Here is a 17,733-nt window from a genome sequence, read left to right on the forward strand (position 1 = left end):
CAAAATGTTTTACAACAAATTGAAACAAGGACCAGCTAAAGCTGGTTTGTTATTGCATGCTTTCCTGTCGTTTCTGACTTAGGGCGACCGTAAGGCAAACCTGTCACAGGGTTTTCTGAGACCTAGAGCGCATGACTTTCCTGGTCTCCAGAGTCACAGTCCAATGCTCAAACCACTACGCCAGGCTGTCATAGATGCAGGTTTTCACATAATCTGGACTGAAGCCATGTATAGGGTTTTAGCCAGCATTTTGAATTGTGCAAGGAAAGGCCAGATTGCATATTTGTAACTGGTTCTTTCAGTGGTCGTCTGTGGCTCACACAACTGCACCTATGGAGCATGTTATAGCATTTAAAGCATTGTCGCAGTTCCCCTGTCCACATCCAGCTGCCCTATATAAGGGTCTTAGATTTAAAAAGACTGGCTGCAGTTGGGACCAAAGCAGACATCCCTTCCATATTCATCCATGCCATTGCCTGTTTCAAGACCAAGGATCAATAACAAGAGTTCAAATCCTCAGATGTCGAAGGCCTGTTCATATGGGAGAGCCTTTAGCCGAAGCTCCCTATTGCATCTAGGCTGTGCAGGTGCAGGATAACCCAGTTGTGTGAATCACAGAAGCCACAAAGAACATATTAGTAGTCAGTGAAGTTGTTGTGTAAGGATCATCGAATCATGGAGTTGGAAGAGACCCCAAGGGCCATCCACCCCATTCCATCATTCAGGAATAGACAATCAAAGCCCTTCTGACAGATCGCCATCCATCTTCTGCTTAAAAACCTCCAAAGAAGGAGACTCCACCAATCTCTGAGGGAGCATCTTTCACTGTTGAACAGCTTTTACCACCAAGAAGTTATTTCTCCCGATGCTGATTCTCAAGGGCAGAATTGGAGGGGCAACTGAATAGTGGTTGGCTTTGACTTGCTCAAGGCGATTCCTCACAAGCCAACGCTGGTGCTTGTGAATAACAGGGGATTTCTGAGATGAGAGAAATGTCCGTATGACTGAGAGAGAGGAAGACTCACAGCTGCCGACGTGACACATCCCAAGCCATGGAGGATGAATCGGAGCAGACTCATCTCTTCTCCGGTTCTGGAAGGAACTGGATTTCTGTCACTTGCCTTGCCCATGTTCATCTTGGGAGATCGAGGCATAGGTATAACATGATTTGGACGCAACTTACACGTTCATTCATTGAAAGATTGATTTGTTTTTGGGGGGCTTGACATTGCAATCCTCTGAAGCTGAGAGCATATGACTTATCCAGTGGGTTTCATGGCTGAGCAAGGAATCAAACTCTAATCTCCAGAGTCAATGTCAAACATTCAAACCACACACCCATATGGATTTACATACTCTCCAACATTTCATAGATGAAAACTCGGAGACCTACGTGTGGCCAAGCAACATCAGAGTGTGATCAAGATGGCAAATATTGTTATCGAGGAAGAACCCAGAAGCGAGGAGAAGCTACAGTGCTTTGCTTTTGCCCGAGCCTCCTGGGAAGAGCAAGATTTAGTTTGAACTCGGTTTGCAGCAATGAAAGTCATCCGAAGATAAAGGGGGAAAGTGGGAAGAGAAACTGGGACAGTGCAAAAGCAGATGACAAAGTGGGATGGCAGGGGATGAATGTCCCTTCCAAACTGGAACAACAATATATTAGTAAAAACTGTTTAAACGCCAAGCCTGACAATTGAGAGATAGATAGATAGATAGATAGATAGATAGATAGATAGATAGATAGATAGATAGATTTATTTCTAGCCTGCCCAATCACGAAGAATCCGGGTGGGTTACAACAATAAAATACATCACATTACAATGGAGTTTAAAAAAAATAAAATCAAACCCTAGACTTACCGCCCCCCCCCCCCCCAATTCCCAGTACTAAAACAGAATTAAACAGTAATAGTATAAAAACATTAAAGACATTTAAGACATTTTAAAAAAAGGCAGAAACATAGGCAGGGAAGAATAGACAGATGAGGGGACAAATATCTCTATATCTGGGGAGGGTAACTAAGTTGGAAAGGCCTGCCGAAATATACGCATACACATACTTTTCAAGGCAGGGCTTTTGCCCTGAGGTTTTCCCCTCTCGCAATGAAAACAGGAGCAGAAAGGCCTTGTCAATCTTGCAACCTTAGATGCAATTCTTCATTTTTGAGGAGAGGGGGGTCTCAGGAAAAGGGAGATATTGGGAATTTGGGGGTCTCAAGGCCCATAAAAACAGCTCACTTACAGACAGATCTTATAATCCAGAGAAGATGGAGGTCTACAGATGTTTCCCTGCCCCCTTCCTCCTGTTAGTTTTGAAATCCATCTGGATCATGTGAGGGACTTTGATTTTCTTCCCACATCCCTCCCTCCCTGCCTGCTTTCCTGGCCTTTCTTCTCTTCTTTCTCCCTTCCTCCCTCATTTCTTTGCATTTGACTGTAAATCTGAGTAAAATTTGCCTGAGACAAACAGGCCAGATTTTCCATCACCGGCCAGACTTCCTCAAAAACGACATAAAAGCAAACGGCCCACAAATATCTGTCTCAGCTGGTGGCTGAAGCGGGCAGCTTTTGCTTCTGTGTGTTCGCAGATCTCGCCTTGCAACAAGCTCAGATTCAGCGTCCGAGTCTTCTTATTTTCATTCAGGTGAGTTGAGTAAGGCCCTCTGCAAATGAAATTTTCCTTCTGTCCCTAGATTTCTAGCGTTTGCAGCAACGTAAAAGTTCAATGGAGCTTTGCAAAATAGAGTTAAAGTCACCCGAAGAAAAGGGACAGGACTAAAATAGTTTCCAAGGAAATGCCAACGCAGACTTTAGTTGTGAATGATTTCCAGTGGGTAGAGAGATCTTATTGCACCTTTGAGACTAACGGAAAGAAAGAAGTTGGCAGTGTGAGCTTTTGTAGACGTCAGTCAACTTCCTCAGATGCGTTTAGATACTCAGTGTGTTACTCTGCAATGCTAGAAATGTGGGGAATGGGGAAAAATGGTGCATATGTCTTTTGTGTGCCTTCAAGTTGTCCCAGGCCCTATGGCAGTTCAAGGGATACATGAGGGGCAATTGGTTTACGCATTGTAAACCGCTTAGAGAGTGCTATGAAGCGGCATAGAAATGTAATGCGCTAAGTGCGACATACCTAAGTGTGATGATTCTGTCACCTTTGTCTCGTCTTCTCTGGCTCCGCTCACCCTTTTCTTCCTTTTGCAGCTCCAGGATGTGGTGGGCCACCTTCGGACTAGCTGCCGTGTTGGCAGCCGTGACGGCTACTGGATACCCAGATGAGACGCTGGACACTCAGTGGGAGCTGTGGAAGAAAACCCACAAGAAGGAATATAATGGCAAGGTATGGCATTTTACATCCCAAGACAAAGAGTGAGTAAACCAATCTGCGGGTAAATGGGTAGATATTCCAGGGAAAGCCTATGCTTTGCATACAAAAGGTCATGGATTTGGTTCCTGCCACCTCCATGTAGGGTTGGGCAAGACCAGGTTGACCTAACCACAAAGAGGGATATGTACCATAAAAGCCATTACCAAACAAAAGCTAAAAGCACTACTATAAATATAAGTTCATGCTTCTCGGTCATGCTCAGCATGGAGGACATTTGGGAATTGCTCCTGGAAAGAGGGTTGAAATGTAGGGCATGGCTTGGAATAGGAAGATGTCTTGTCACCCTGAACAAGACCTCATATGAAACCCTGGAGAGTTGGCTCCCTCTCTGCCCTCTTTCCATCAGCAAACAAATATCTTTTTATTTAGAAAAGCCTTTGTTTTTTATTTACTTTGAACGGGGTTTATTCTGATGTTTTAATCTGTCTTCAAACTTTTTCACTTCCATCTTTTTACTGGCAATGTTTATTTCCTTTTTGTAAAATGAAATCTTTTGATGCAAAGACAGTTTAGCTGTATTTAGAACTTGCCTTGGTTGCCGGGGGCTGCGTCTACATTGCAGAATTAATGCACCTTGATACCGCTTTGACTGCCATGGCAAGGATATCATGACGGCTATGGAATTACAGTATTTGTAAATTTGTGAGATATTCAGCCTTCTCTGTCAGAGAGAGCTCTGGGGCCACAACAAACTAAAATCCCAGGCTTGCATTGTGGAGCTATGGCAGTTAAAGCGGTGTCAACCTGTATTATATCTGCAGTGTAGATGCAGCTCAAGTATAGTAAGAGGCTTATCCTGATGATCCTGATCTATTCTTTGTACCTTATAGATGGAAGAGGTCTCCAGAAGGCTGGTCTGGGAGAAGAACCTGAAATACATCAACACCCATAACCTGGAGTTTTCTCTGGGAAGGCACACTTTTGAGCTGGCAATGAACCACTTGGGAGATATGGTAAGTGGGAAGAAATAGAGAGGAGGAGTTGCGTGTTGTCACACACTGAGAATGTCATGTTTTCCTATGGTTGTGTAACAACCATAAAAGTAGTTAGGGTCAAACAAAGTGACTCGGTTATCATGCTTCTAATTTTTGGAGAAATGTTTCTCCAAGAGGTGAAAGACATCAGTTTGTCATAAGCGTGTGATTTCCCTCAACTGTGCATCTTGCATTTAGCGTGCTTTGTATTGTGCCTGGCCAATGGAAGACAGCTGTCTCAGCACAGGCTATTCTGCAAGTTGGATGGCTGAGGAAATCCCATTGTGGGTGGCTAAAACGGGTTCATTATGTTGGTGGGTTTTACTAAGTAACTTTGCAAACTCTGCTTCTTGTATGGTAGGGTGGGCAATTGCATGGGCACCAGGAGCCCATTTTGCCCCAGACCTTCCCTGTTGCAAGCCCAAATACCTCAATTTTCTTCTTCAGTCCTTCTCAGAATGACAACAGGAAGCAGGGTTGTATCATCCCGTCACACTTTTGAGAAGGACTAAAAAGTCTTTCTGTGTTTTGTTCACCAGACCAGCGAGGAGGTTGTACAGAAGATGACCGGCCTCAAAGTCCCTCCGTCCCGTAAGCCTAGTAATGACACTCTTTACATCCCAGACTGGGAAAAGCGGGCCCCGGATGCCGTGGATTACCGAAAGAAGGGCTACGTCACCCCCGTCAAGAATCAGGTGACACCACTTTGCCTTTGCCTATGTTTTGCTAAGTGTACTTGTCCAGTATAAGCCCCAAACTCTACTCCAGACTAACCCCAAACACAATGCAACTTATTGGTAACCCACAATAGTGACAGAGGAAGCATGCTTTTAAAAGAATTAATAGCAAAGGTGTGCTCCGTTGAGCCCAGAGGAATAAGAAACAGGGAAGAACTACAGCCTATCATAAAGTTTCTTATTCCTGAACACTTCCAGGAAAGACAATTTAATTCTTTGTTTTGGTCAAAAAGAGGGCAGAAAGAGGAGCCCCATGTGAAAGTTCAGTTCCTAGGATCATTTGGGAGAAATCCTGACAGTAAAACCAATTATTTTTATGACCATCCAAGGTTTGCTCTGCGGTCATGTACATTACAGTCCTGATCCATTCTTTGTAACCTTTGCTATAAAATTATTTGGTAGAAAAGTCTGTAGTGTAGATTGTCCTGAGTCTTCATAGAGAAGTTGGCTGGTGTGCCAACTGAAGCTTCAAGCTTGTTTTCTGCTGCTCTAGAGAGCAGGACTCAGAGCAATGGGTTCAAACTATAGGAAAAGAGATTCCACCTGAACATTAGGAAGAACTTCCTGACAGTAAGAGCTGTTCAGCATTTGAATACACTGCCTTGGAGTATGATGGAGTCTCCCTCTTCGGAGGTTTTTAAACAGAGGCTGAATGGCCATCTGCTGGGGGTCCTTGGACTGTGTCTTCCTGCATGGCATGGGGTGGATTGGATGGCCCTTGAGGTCTCTTCCAACTCTATCATTCTGTGTTGGGCTGCTAACCCCTTCCAGGTTCTGGGTGAGCAAGAAAGGGAGGGCTTGGCATAATAAGGGAGCAGGTTTTCCGTTTGAGTTCATGCCCAGCCTTTGTTGGCAGGGCCAATGCGGTTCCTGCTGGGCCTTCAGCTCCGTGGGTGCCTTGGAGGCGCAACTCAAGAGGAAGACGGGGAAGCTGTTGAACTTAAGTCCGCAAAACCTGGTAGACTGTGTCACCGACAATGACGGCTGCGGAGGAGGCTACATGACCAACGCCTTTGAATACGTCAAGGACAACCGAGGCATTGATTCGGATGATTCCTACCCTTATATTGGCCAGGTAAGGCTGGCTGCTGTTTTGTTACTGTACATTTGTTTCTTTTCAGTTGTGTCCCACATTTCCTCAAAACACGACGTCAAGGTGGTTAATACAATTAATGACAAAAGAAAATAATCTGGAGTGGGCAGTAGTGCCACTCGCCAGGCATTATAATCCCTCACCATTGGCTAGGGACTGATGGGAGTTGCAGTCCAAAACAGTATGAAGGTATTTTTCAGCAAACTGAAAGAGACCATTTCCAAAATCACCCATATTCAGTGCACATGTGTTTCCTTCCCTCTATCGTAGGATGAAAGCTGTATGTACAACCCAACCGGCAAGGCAGCCAAGTGCCGCGGCTACAGAGAGATCCCCGAAGGCAACGAGAGGGCCCTGAAAAGAGCCATCGCCCGGGTAGGGCCCGTGTCTGTGGGCATTGATGCCAGCTTGTCCACCTTCCAGTTCTACAGCCGAGGTGAGTCAGGGAGGATGCAGACTCAGCAGCAGAAGTCCGAGCAGAAAAAGGTGTTGATCATGCTTGGTCAGGGAAGGATGGCGAAAGATAAAGATAAGGAAGCGGCCATAAGACTGGAAGGATATGGGGCCGCAATAGTCCCCTTAGAAGACCTCACCTTCCATTGTCCCTGGATGCCCACTAAGAGGCACGGAGGCATTTTTGGTCTTGTTTTAGGTTCACTGGTCCATTGTTGATCAAGGAAAGGCCTTAAAAAAGAAAAGAGGTGAATGGATGTAACGTTCGGTTTCAAAACATGCCTTTTCTGGTCCTAAAATCATCTTGGGTATGGGAAAAATGTGCCATTCTAAGGTAAAAACATATTGGGGGGGATGGAAATATGATGGGAGTCATAAAACAACCCTGGATTTTGCAAGCAGCCCACAAGCCACACTTTGCCCACTCCTGTTGCGGAAGATGGAGGGAGCTTGTTTTCTGGTGCTCCAAAGACTATAACATGAACCAAGGGATCCAAATTACGAGAAAAGAGATGCCACCTAAACTTTAGGAAGAATTTCTTGACTGTAAGATCTTGGAGGGTGGTGGGCTCTCCTTTGGAGGCCTTTAAACAGAGAAGCACAAAATCAGCGCACAGTAGGGACATCAAGTTAAAATGACTTCCTTTCCTCGACTTTCCCAGGTGTCTATTACGATGAAAACTGCAATGCTGAGAACATCAACCATGCCGTCCTAGCAGTGGGCTATGGGACTCAGAAAGGGACCAAGCACTGGATCATCAAAAACAGGTCTCCAGCTGGCTTTTGTTTTAAAAAGCTTTTATCATTTTTAAAACATTGATGTTTTGCAACCAGATCGTAAACACACCAATCGTTTGTCCCATCTGCAGTATGTCCATTGAAGTACAGTTGGTCCTCTGTATCCATGGATTCTTTATTCACAGATTCAACCACCCATGGCTTGAAAATATTATATAGAAAACCTTGACTTTGCCATTTTATACAAGGGACACCATTTTACTTTCCATTGCATTTAATGGGACTTGCATTTTGGTATCCATAGGGGGTCCTGGAACCAAACCCCAGTGGATACCAAAGGTCCCCAGTGTAATTGACATTTGGTAGGTCACACTCTGCTGTTGCTTGGCCACACACTTCCTGGTTTTCACATGTGAAAGTTGAGAGGGCATAGCGACACATTGCACACACACGCACACTTTAAATAGGGTTTTGATTTAAGCCTGGTCATGAAGAGGCAGACAGCGCAAATGGAACAAATCCTTGAACTGGGTGATGTCTTTTCAACCTGAAACCTGTTGGCTAATGGAAAAAGTGAGTGAAGAAACTCTAACCTTTCTCTCTCTCTCTCTTTTCTTTTCTTTCTCGTTCCATTCTTCGCAGCTGGGGAGAAGAGTGGGGTGACAAGGGCTACATCCTCATGGCCAGGAATATGGACAATGCCTGTGGGATCGCCAACTTGGCCAGCTTCCCAAAGATGTGAGACGCCAGGGCACCAAACCAGCCCTCTTCATATCAGCAGAAGGCTGGGCTCCTTATAGGGAATAAAGGACTTGAAAGGAAGCAGCCAAAGGCTGTCCTGACAGTATCTTAAAAGCTTTCTTGTCTTGTCTTTTAAAAAAATAATAGAGAAATTTGTTCATAATAAGGTTTTCTTGTTCCTCAACTTAAAAAAAAATCCAGTTACAGACAAATTCTATCCTTTCCTTGAACGTGTGTCTTGGCTCCCAACCTGAAAACTGGGGACAATAAAGAGGGGAAGAGGGAATGTTTTAGTCTTGTAACCTCAAAAAAAGGAACAAGCAGTGAGGAACTGGGTGGGAATATACTTGCACTTCAGCCAGGTTTTCTGAGATGGTTTTGCATATTTCGTGCCTGCCGCAAGAAAGCATGCAGGGTGAATGTTTGGGGGGAAGAGAGGCAGGTGCACTGGAAGAGGAAGAGGCCTGGCTTGGTTAGGCCTCTCTCAGGAACAGAGATTTCATTTTGGGTACAGCCAAGAAAAGTGCATACGATGTGGCTGAAGCGTTCACTTTTTAGCAGACTACCAAAGGATATCATAGGAAGAGTTGTGGACATCTAGGAATGTACTGAGGGCCAGAACAGGACCCAGAGATTGCTGAATTCAGCCCCAGAACCTGTGATTCCCATTCCTAGTCTATACATAGCTTTGTTCAAGAATGCATTGTTTTCAAAGGAGTTCACAAACCGGCTATTTGAAACGCAACAACCTGAGCGATGATACCCTTCAACAATCTGCTGCTTTCTAAGATGTTTTGGATTGCAAGTCTTATTATCCACATGCGATAACGGGAGTCCTAGCCCTACATTCAGTCCACGGATATTGATGGGACTTGCAGTTCAGTCTGGGCTGCAAAACTAGGAGATAAAGCAGTTTGCATCATTATTTTTTTTAAAAGAACAGGAATGTACTAAATTACAGTATTTAAACACAGTTAAACAAACCACCTCATTAAAACCCAGCCAAATAGAAAGTGATTTAGAGAGGATGTCGACAAAAACGTATTGTACTGTATCCTAGCCCTGTTGAAGGAGTGTTGTTAATCAGTAACTGAACAGTTGTCCGGGATTGCTGCCAGCAGACACTTGACAGTAGCTGATAACAGAGCCTTAGCACAGTGGAAGTGAAAGTAAAGCAGACCTTGCAAGGAATCAGTCTGAGAGCAGTCCGAGAAAACAAGCCGAGTTCAGTATTCCAGAAGTCCAAACGTTCCGAGAGTCAAGCCGAAGTCAGGATACCGAGAAACAACGTTGATCAAACAGTCCAAGGTCAAACAGCCAAGAGATAACGAAGTCCGGTCCAAGGTCAAGGTAACAAAGAATCCAAACACTAGGAGCTAGTGCTAGCAGCAATCACGCCGAGAGATCATGCAATAAACTCTAGCAACCAGCATTAGTCTCTCTCCCACTTAAGTAAGGGAAACTCTCCCTCGTGCCACCTGAGGCTGGTTGGCTAATTGCCTCTCGGCAATTCTCTGTGATCTGCGCCTGCAAGCACTCTCGGCTCTTCTCTCTTTGAAAGAAGGCACCTGCATGCAAGCTTCGTCCCCAGAGTCCCCACTAGGCAGTGGTACCAAAGAAGGCCTCTCTTCGGCACTAGGACCTGGTTGAATCTCCTCCTCTGGGGCTGGAGGATCACAGCTGGGACCTGGCAGGGCAGGAACAGCACCTGGCGTTGCCTCAATCAGCCCTTGCTCTGGAGGAGGCTCATCCTCCTCCTCATCCTCCGAGAGCTGATCTTGGCTGGCCATGACAACAGTGGCCCAACATTAATGAATGAATTACAGTCCGTTCAAAATTGGGGTGCACTCTTACCCAGGACAAGACCAATGGAAGATGGGCTTGCATGGATTATATAGTGCAGAAGCAAACAAATACATGTTCAAGCGTGGCCTATCTCCCCTTCATTGTAATGAAAACTTTGCAAAGAGGTTACCAAAAGAGAACAGTTATCTCCCCTAGCTGGTTCTCAGCCCCTATATCTTTCCCCAGCCTTAAATGGCCAAGCAAATGCAAGAAGTATCCAACAAGGGTTACTAAGACAAGCAAAGTCTTTCACAACACTGGCTATCTGTTAATGCTTGGCCATGATGCTCAGAAGGACTCTAAAACCCATCTGCCTGTTGGCGGAGGCAACAATTACAGGTGGAGAGGAAGCCACAGCCGCTCTGAGCTTGGAAGACTCAACAGAGTCTCTCCTTTGTAGCCCAGATTATCCATATTTGACTCAGTGGCAATTATTTTTTCCTCTCAAAGAGAGAGTAAAGAGGAAGCAAAACCAACAGAGAAGGGAGGAAAGTGTTGCCAGGCACAAAGAAGGACAGAGTTTTATCTTTGACTTGTTCCTTAAAAGAAGGTATTATTGGCATGACATGCTGCACCTGCACAGTGTATTTGTGTGTGTTAATTTATGACAAATGCTACACACAAACTTCTCTTGCCAAGAAGTTCTGAAGCTTCAGCTGGGTCTTAATTTGCAATGGCAGCTGATGGGAGATGGTTCCTACTTTCAGTTCTCCTTTCTGGTGGCCAACAGCTGAATTTCAGTGAACCCATCTATCCAAACTAATGGGCAAATATATTTATGTAAGAAGGAACTTTAACTGTGGCAGTAGTCTAAACATGGTTCCTTCTGCCATTTCGTGCACAATGACCGTCTTGATGCCAGGAAGCTCACACAAGTGAGTCTTGAAGGCCAGTTTCTGTTATTCGGTGGCATATTGCTTCTGAATCTAAACTGAGGCTGTCGTACTTTGGACATATCATGAGAAGACAGGACTCACTCGAAAAGGCAATAATGCTTAGCAAAGTAGAAGGCAGTAGGAAATGAGGAAGACTGCATTCCAGATGGATAGACTCTAACAAGGGTCCAAAATACACTGGAGAAATAAATCCAGTCTGAGACCACTTGGTTCAGTGTGAGGAAATCCTGGGAATTGTAGCTCATTGTGGCACTAGATCTCTCCAACAGAGGCAGCTAAACATCTCACAAAACCACAGTTCTCCGAATCCCCTAGCATTGAGCCCAGGCAGTTACAGCGGTTTCAAACTGGATTATTTCTGCAGCGTGTTGTGGACCAAGGAAGCCATCGCTCTGAGTCTGTGAGGCCTGCGCAATTGAGGATAGGGTGACTTGGAGGCCTTTCATTACAGTGGGGTGACCATAAGTCAGTAGGTTTTATGGCTGAGTGGGGACACGAACCTTGTCTCCGGAGTCATAGCCCAATGCTCCAACTACTACGCAACATGTTGGTCTAATGAAAGGCATTTCATAACCTCCCAGGACAAGGCTGAGAATGTGACAAATCAATCAGCATCTGTGTTGAACACCCAGCGGCCACGGTTACAATGAAAGTGAAAATCACAGCCCATTTCCTTGTCCTGGAGGAGGCTCATGTGACGAGTGTGAGAAATTGAAACAGCCTTTTTTCACTCGCTTAAAAGGGGATACAGCAGAGCAGCCCTGTTGAAAGAGTCAAGGAACAAAGAGGTCCAGGCAGGAGAACGGTTCTTGAACCTTGAAGAGATCAGAAGTTGGACAGCAGCCGACTGCTGGAAAGACATTCAGGTATGAACAAACTATCCCTTCGCTCTTTTATAACAAAGTGCAGACAATGAGGAAGTCACATTTATTTATGCCATGAAGGTGTGTTCAGGCACACAATATTAGTTCTTAAAGCACTAGGAGATGTAGAAGGAGGCCTTCTTGGCTAGAAGTCAGATACCAAATGGCTTTCCTTGTCTGTCTCAACAGGATGAAACTCTGGGCTTGTTTTTTCCTGGTTTATGTGGCGGCTGTGACTGCACACTGGAAAAAGGACTCTACGCTGGATAGACATTGGGAGCTTTGGAAGGGAAAATACAGCAAAGAATACCCAAATGAGGTATGAGCATCACATGCAGTAGCCTTTGGGATGGACAAATTTTATTAGTCTACTTAGTTGGCCTACTTAGGGTTGTGAGATCTTAAGGAACTGCCTGGAGCCCCCAATTTCATGGGTTGCCTTTGGGCAGGCATTCAAACTTGCCACTTTTCCTGGAGTCAGCTCTTAACAAGAGACAAGGCTGCATGCAAACTTCCAGTCAGCCAAAGAGCCTTGTATCTGGCTATGCATCTTGCTGCAATACTGCAAAGTGCTACTATTTGCAAAGAGACTAAAGGGCTATATCACACGGAAGGAAATCCCGTGAATGATTGGTGGCTGGTTATTCCCGGAATAAGTCCTCTCTAGTTGCAATGTATGTGATAATCTTGGTCACGATCGGGCGACTTTCCCTGGATGATGCCTTTTGAATCCCCTGATTATAAAGTCCATATAATTCCCAGCCAGAAAAATAGGTTCTGTTCATGTACTGTGAGCAACATAATGTTGAATGAAATCTCCATGTTCTGCTACCAGGACATCCCTTGAGCCATTTCTAGGTCTCAGATTTGGACCCAGAAGTCTCAGGATCTGGGGTGATCCTGACCTGGCAACTCCATCTTGATCTGTCTGAAGATGAAGTAGTGTAAGTAAAGGGGCAAAAATTAAAACCCCAGAGATGTCCAAGATAGGGCTGCTTAAGACCAGTGCTGCTCAGAGACTTTGGGGCACTGAGCCTGGTGAATATGCTTGAGGCAACCGGTTGCCTTCAAATGAGGCCTACCCAAGATCAAATTCTGTGTAGAAGGCTGCAGAATGTGACAAGATGGAGTGAAACAAGAAAAACAGGTTGCAAAGTGTGCAAAACAACCATACCCAAAGGTCAGAGAGCTGAAAGGGTAAATACATACGTTCAAAGAAGGAGAATGCCCGGTCGGATGATTCTGGGAGCGATAGGCAAGGTCTGTAGACAAAGACCAAGAGGAATAAGCAACTGGAACAATAGCCAAGGTAGTCTAGACATGAACATAGCCTGGCTGTAGAGAAGATAAAGTTGATGTAGAACTGGTCACTTAGAAAAATGGATTGGAAGGAGGGGAATTGACAGGATCTTAAGAGAAGACCATTTATAGTTATGACAGGGGGAGAGTCTGGCATCCAAGTCCTGCAACCGGCTCAGAAAAATTGGATTATGTCTCTATATCCATCAAAGCCAGTGGCGATCTGAATGTTGCAGAATTTTAACCAAACGTCGGTGGGATGAGGTCAACTTCTGTTTGCATAATTATGGCAAAATCGGCCCCAAATGGTTAATTTTGGAGGGTGAAAGGAGGTGTGTTCCAACAATCCCTTCCCATACACATGATTCTGGTTGTGTAATGTGAGTTTTTGATTTTTCAGAAAGAGGAAGGAGGCCGTCGCATGATTTGGGAGAAGAATCTGCAGTTCATCATGTTGCACAACCTCGAACATTCCCTGGGCTTGCATTCTTATGAGCTTGGCATGAATCATCTAGGAGACATGGTTAGTGAATATATGGATTTGTCACCCATGAAAAATATAAATGTGACTAAGAAATTAATTTGTTGTTGTTATGTGCCTTCAAATCATTTCCGACTTATAGCGACCCTGAGGCAAACCTCTTCTGGGGTTTTCTTGGCAAGGTTTGTTCAGAGAGGGTTTGCCATGGCCTTCTTCTGAAGATGAGAGAGCAAATTGCATGACTACAAGGAAAGAAATGGAGAATGGGGCTGAAAAACTGTAGAATCCTATAAGCTACCCTATTAGCCCTAATCTAAAATATGCCAGATTTGGCTAGGAAGGTTGTCTACCTCTGCATACCAACTATTTGTTGCCTTCTTCATGTAGACCAGTGAGGAGGTGACCGCTCTGATGACCGGGATGAAAACATCTCCCTCCCAAAACTTGAATTCTACATTATACAGGCCAAGGCAAGGGGTCAGTGCCCCTGTTACTGTGGACTGGAGGGAGAAAGGATGTGTCACAGATGTTAAGAGCCAGGTAAGAAAGAGACGCCTCTTGTTCAACGTTCCTCTCACAATGGCATCCTTTCCCATTGAGACTGACCCTTTTCTATATTCCAGGGTTCGTGTGGTGCTTGTTGGGCCTTTAGTGCCGTGGGGGCCTTGGAAGGCCAGTTACAACTCAAAACGGGAAAACTAGTGTCCCTGAGTCCACAAAATCTTGTCGACTGCTCCTCTATGTATGGCAACCATGGATGTAACGGAGGCTACATGACCGCCGCCTTCCAATATATCATAGATAATAACGGTATTGATTCAGAAGCTTCCTACCCATACACAGCCAAGGTTTGTATCATTTCAGATGCCTTGAACAAGAGCAGTAGAATTGAAAGATATAGCCGTATTAGTCTGTATGTAGAATCAGTATATAGAGAGATCTTGCAGCACCTTTGAGACTAACTGAGAGAAAGAAGTTGGCAGCATGAGCTTTCCTAGACCAAGGTCTACTTCCTCGGGTGCTTTATTGAACAGGAGCATGAAACATTGCCTAAGAAAAGCGTTTGCAATTCTGTCCTCTTTAGGTTTTGCCTCAGTTATTGCTAGCCGTGACTCAGAACGGTCAAGTCTAGGATCTGCAACAATTTGTTGACGAATTGACGAGATTAAATTCATGGAGGCTGCAATCCTATGCACACTTACATAAGAGAAGCTTACCTGTGGGGTCTTACCTGTGGGGATTGTTAGTGGGCTGTGGGGCAGCCCAAATTTGGCATGTTGTTTTGGTGCACATCTTCATGGACCTGGGGGAAACAGCCCATCGGCAACCAGGTCTGGTGGAGCTTCCCGGATGCTGCAGGCTTGATTCAGGATTCTCCTAGGAAATATAAATTAAAGACTTTAGCATTGTAAGTCATATTAAAAATGGTGTAGGGCAGCAGTAGAGGTGGTGGCAAACCCTGCTTCTGTTTTGTGATGGAACCCCAATGCCTCAAAGGGCATCCATGGTGAGTTGAGTTTGTGGATCTGCGCTCCTAACCCTAGCAAATGTATGACAGTAGACTGTAGATGTTTTATCTCTTTCTGGCTTTTTCCAGGAAGGGACGTGCCACTACAACGCTGGCGCACGGGCTGCTACTTGTTCTAGATACATCAACCTTCCCTCCGGAGACGAAGCTGCCCTGAAGGATGCTGTAGCCAACGTCGGTCCTGTATCAGCTGGCATCGATGCGGGCCAACCTTCTTTCTTTCTTTTTAAGAAAGGTGAGCTCTACCGTGCTTCCTGAAAACTGATTTTTTTTAAGTCCACGGATTCGATCATCCATGGCTTGAAAATGTTTTAAAAATATATGAATTCCAAATAGCAAACCTTGATGTTGCCATTTTATATAAGGGACCTCATTTTGCTATGCCATTGTATTTAATGGGACTTGAGCATCCATGGATTTTGGTATCCATGGGTGATCCTGGAACCAAACCAAGGGCCCACTGCACTTCAAAAGAACATCCAGGCATTATGTATCCACACTAGATGTTTATAGCACTTTGATCCCACTTTAACTGCCATACCTCCATTCTATGGAATCCTGGGATTTGTTGTTATTTCTAATTCTCTGTCAAAAAGCTCTGATGCCTCGCCAAGCTACAAACCCCAGGATGCCATAGGATGGAGCCATGGCAGCTAAAGTGGCATCAATCTGCTATAATTCTGCAATGTGGGTCCAATGAGGTCAGGGAATTTGAGTATTCTTAATATAAACAGACTCTATTAGACCTCCTTAAAGTTCTCCCTTAATACAACATCAGTGATAAACTTGGCAGAAGAAAAGAAGTTGCTCTACTTTGTTCACAGACCTTTACATAGTTGGTATCATAGAGGCATGAGAAAAATGATAATACTGTACTATCTTCTTATGCATCAGAGCAAGAGCCATTCTTTCTACAGGGTTGTTAGCTATTTTGTGCACCTGAATCCACAAAACGTTTGGCGTGATTCCGCCAACCAAACTACACAAAATGTGTGATGCAAGCTTAACTTTCTAAACAATATGTATGTATGTATGTATGTATGTATGCAGGCTAAAAGTAGTTCTTAAATCCCTTTCTATTTAGGGGTATACGATGATCCAAACTGCTCTTCTCGCATAAATCATGGAGTCCTGGTAGTTGGGTACGGAACAGAAGATGGCAAAGACTATTGGCTTGTGAAAAACAGGTATGAATACACACAATATCTCCAGTTTAACTGGGACAATCCCAGTTAGTCCTCTACTGTCCCGTCTTTTCATCTGCTTCTAGAAGGTCCCAGTTTGTCTCTCCTCCTCCAAAAAGAGACATCTTGGCAAATTCTATCAAGCAAATAGGGCAATTTAATGATTAATCTGGAAACATTCTTGGTTTTATATGGAAGGTTTTCAGACCGACGAAGAAAGGGCTTTTTACTCATATGAATGCATTCATTGTTTTCCTAACTAATCTCTCTCTTTTTTGGTTATTTCAACAGCTGGGGCGTACATTTTGGCGACCAAGGCTACATTAAAATTGCAAGGAACCACGGGAACCGTTGCGGCATTGCTAACCAGTGTTCCTACCCACAAATTTAAGAGTGGAATTCCACTTTGAAATGGCTCTCCTTCGCTGGAAATGGCCTATTAGGCCCCTAATCTTTAGGCTTTTCTAAAAACTGCTGTGTTAAAGGAGAACAATTGGACTCTTGAGGGCAAAATCTTCCTGTCAGCTCCACCTGGTAGATCTGAGAAAAGGGACCAAAATGGTGTTTTATCTTGGTTTAACTCTGTATTTTATAGCCGTCCCATGAGTCTTAGGAGGCTTATTCGGTGAATAATCTAATGGCTGCGGTTTGGCTTTGAACAACCAAAGCTTTACGTAAGCACCAAAGATTATCGCCGTTGCTGTCTCAAAGCGTGTTGGAATAAAAGTTAAATTTTGGTTGAAATAAAACCTTCAAATAAAATCACAGTAGCTTCAAGATGCTTGGAATTACAAAATAAACCACTTCCGACAAGTTGCCTTTCTCTTCAGTTACTTTTCTTTAAAAAAAAGTTTTAAAACAATAAATACATAAAAATAGTGTTCTGGAATTGTAAAGAACAAAATAAACTACTTTCCACTGACAAGTTGCCTTTCTCTCAAGATACTTTTTAAAAAGAAGGTTTAAAAGGATAAGCAATAGTGTTCTGGAATTGGAAAGAGCAAACTAAACTACTTTCCACTGGCAAGTTGCCTTTCTCTCGAGTTACTTTTTAAAAAGAAGGTTTAAAAGGATAAATAAGCAAATAGTAGTGTTCTGGAATTGTGAAGAGTTTGCATTATTAGAAGAGACTGTTTAAAAATGCTGATTAAAATTCCAGGACGCCATCACGAAAAGACCTTTTCCAATGGCCAGTTATGGAGAAATATGAAGGGCAGACACCAAGAAGGGCATCTCCTATGTTTTCACTATACATAAATAAATAAACAAGTAAATAAACAAAGCTGTGTTGGCTTCATTATCTCTTCTAGTTGTGTGCTTTCCTGACTTATGGGTGACTCTGTCATGGGGTTTTATTGGCAAGATTTGCCCAGAGGGAGTTTGCCATTGCTCTCCTCAGAGGCTGAGAGAGTGTGACTTGGGCAAGGCGACCATTAATGGGTTTAATGGCTGAACTGGGAATCAAATCCTGGCCTCCTAGATTCTTAGTCCTACGCTCAAACTATTTAGCCAT

General features: G+C 44.2%; 3 protein-coding genes across 5 annotated transcripts in view; 2 read left to right on the top strand and 1 right to left on the bottom strand.

The window, feature by feature from the left end:
• SETDB1 (SET domain bifurcated histone lysine methyltransferase 1) overlaps nucleotides 1-15,194 on the bottom strand; it is a 65,532-nt gene extending 50,338 nt beyond the window's left edge. Inside the window, exons 1-2 of the mRNA XM_089483232.1 lie at nucleotides 14,740-15,194; nucleotides 3,134-3,301 (exon numbers count right to left, since the gene is read on the bottom strand). The gene's annotated coding sequence lies outside the window, so the exon portion shown is untranslated. The remainder of the gene's footprint in view (nucleotides 1-3,133; nucleotides 3,302-14,739) is intronic.
• On the top strand, nucleotides 1,751-8,472 carry LOC149301803 (cathepsin K-like). Of its 3 annotated transcripts, none has more exons than XM_089483250.1 (8): nucleotides 1,751-2,644; nucleotides 3,211-3,340; nucleotides 4,219-4,341; nucleotides 4,902-5,057; nucleotides 5,956-6,174; nucleotides 6,463-6,628; nucleotides 7,308-7,413; nucleotides 8,026-8,472. In XM_089483250.1, the coding sequence occupies exons 2-8, from the start codon at nucleotides 3,212-3,214 to the stop codon at nucleotides 8,123-8,125; spliced, it is 999 nt and encodes a 332-aa protein (XP_089339376.1). In that variant the 5' UTR covers nucleotides 1,751-2,644; nucleotide 3,211; the 3' UTR covers nucleotides 8,126-8,472. The 3 variants fall into 3 exon arrangements, with proteins under 3 accessions (XP_089339376.1, XP_089339374.1, XP_089339373.1); XM_089483248.1 differs by having other exon boundaries at nucleotides 3,205-3,340; nucleotides 8,026-8,471; XM_089483247.1 differs by lacking the exon at nucleotides 1,751-2,644 and having other exon boundaries at nucleotides 3,112-3,340.
• LOC149301804 (cathepsin S-like) lies at nucleotides 9,262-17,145 on the top strand. The gene is made up of 9 exons (XM_089483253.1): nucleotides 9,262-9,474; nucleotides 11,608-11,731; nucleotides 11,918-12,047; nucleotides 13,428-13,550; nucleotides 13,896-14,048; nucleotides 14,132-14,356; nucleotides 15,106-15,271; nucleotides 16,121-16,223; nucleotides 16,512-17,145. The coding sequence occupies exons 3-9, from the start codon at nucleotides 11,919-11,921 to the stop codon at nucleotides 16,609-16,611; spliced, it is 999 nt and encodes a 332-aa protein (XP_089339379.1). The 5' UTR covers nucleotides 9,262-9,474; nucleotides 11,608-11,731; nucleotide 11,918; the 3' UTR covers nucleotides 16,612-17,145.
• The last annotated feature ends 588 nt before the right edge of the window (nucleotides 17,146-17,733 follow it).

The sequence above is a fragment of the Sceloporus occidentalis genome, unplaced genomic scaffold, assembly GCF_023333645.1.
Source record: "Sceloporus occidentalis isolate IW3139 unplaced genomic scaffold, rSceOcc1.0.p SCAF_20, whole genome shotgun sequence".
NCBI lineage: Eukaryota > Metazoa > Chordata > Lepidosauria > Squamata > Phrynosomatidae > Sceloporus > Sceloporus occidentalis.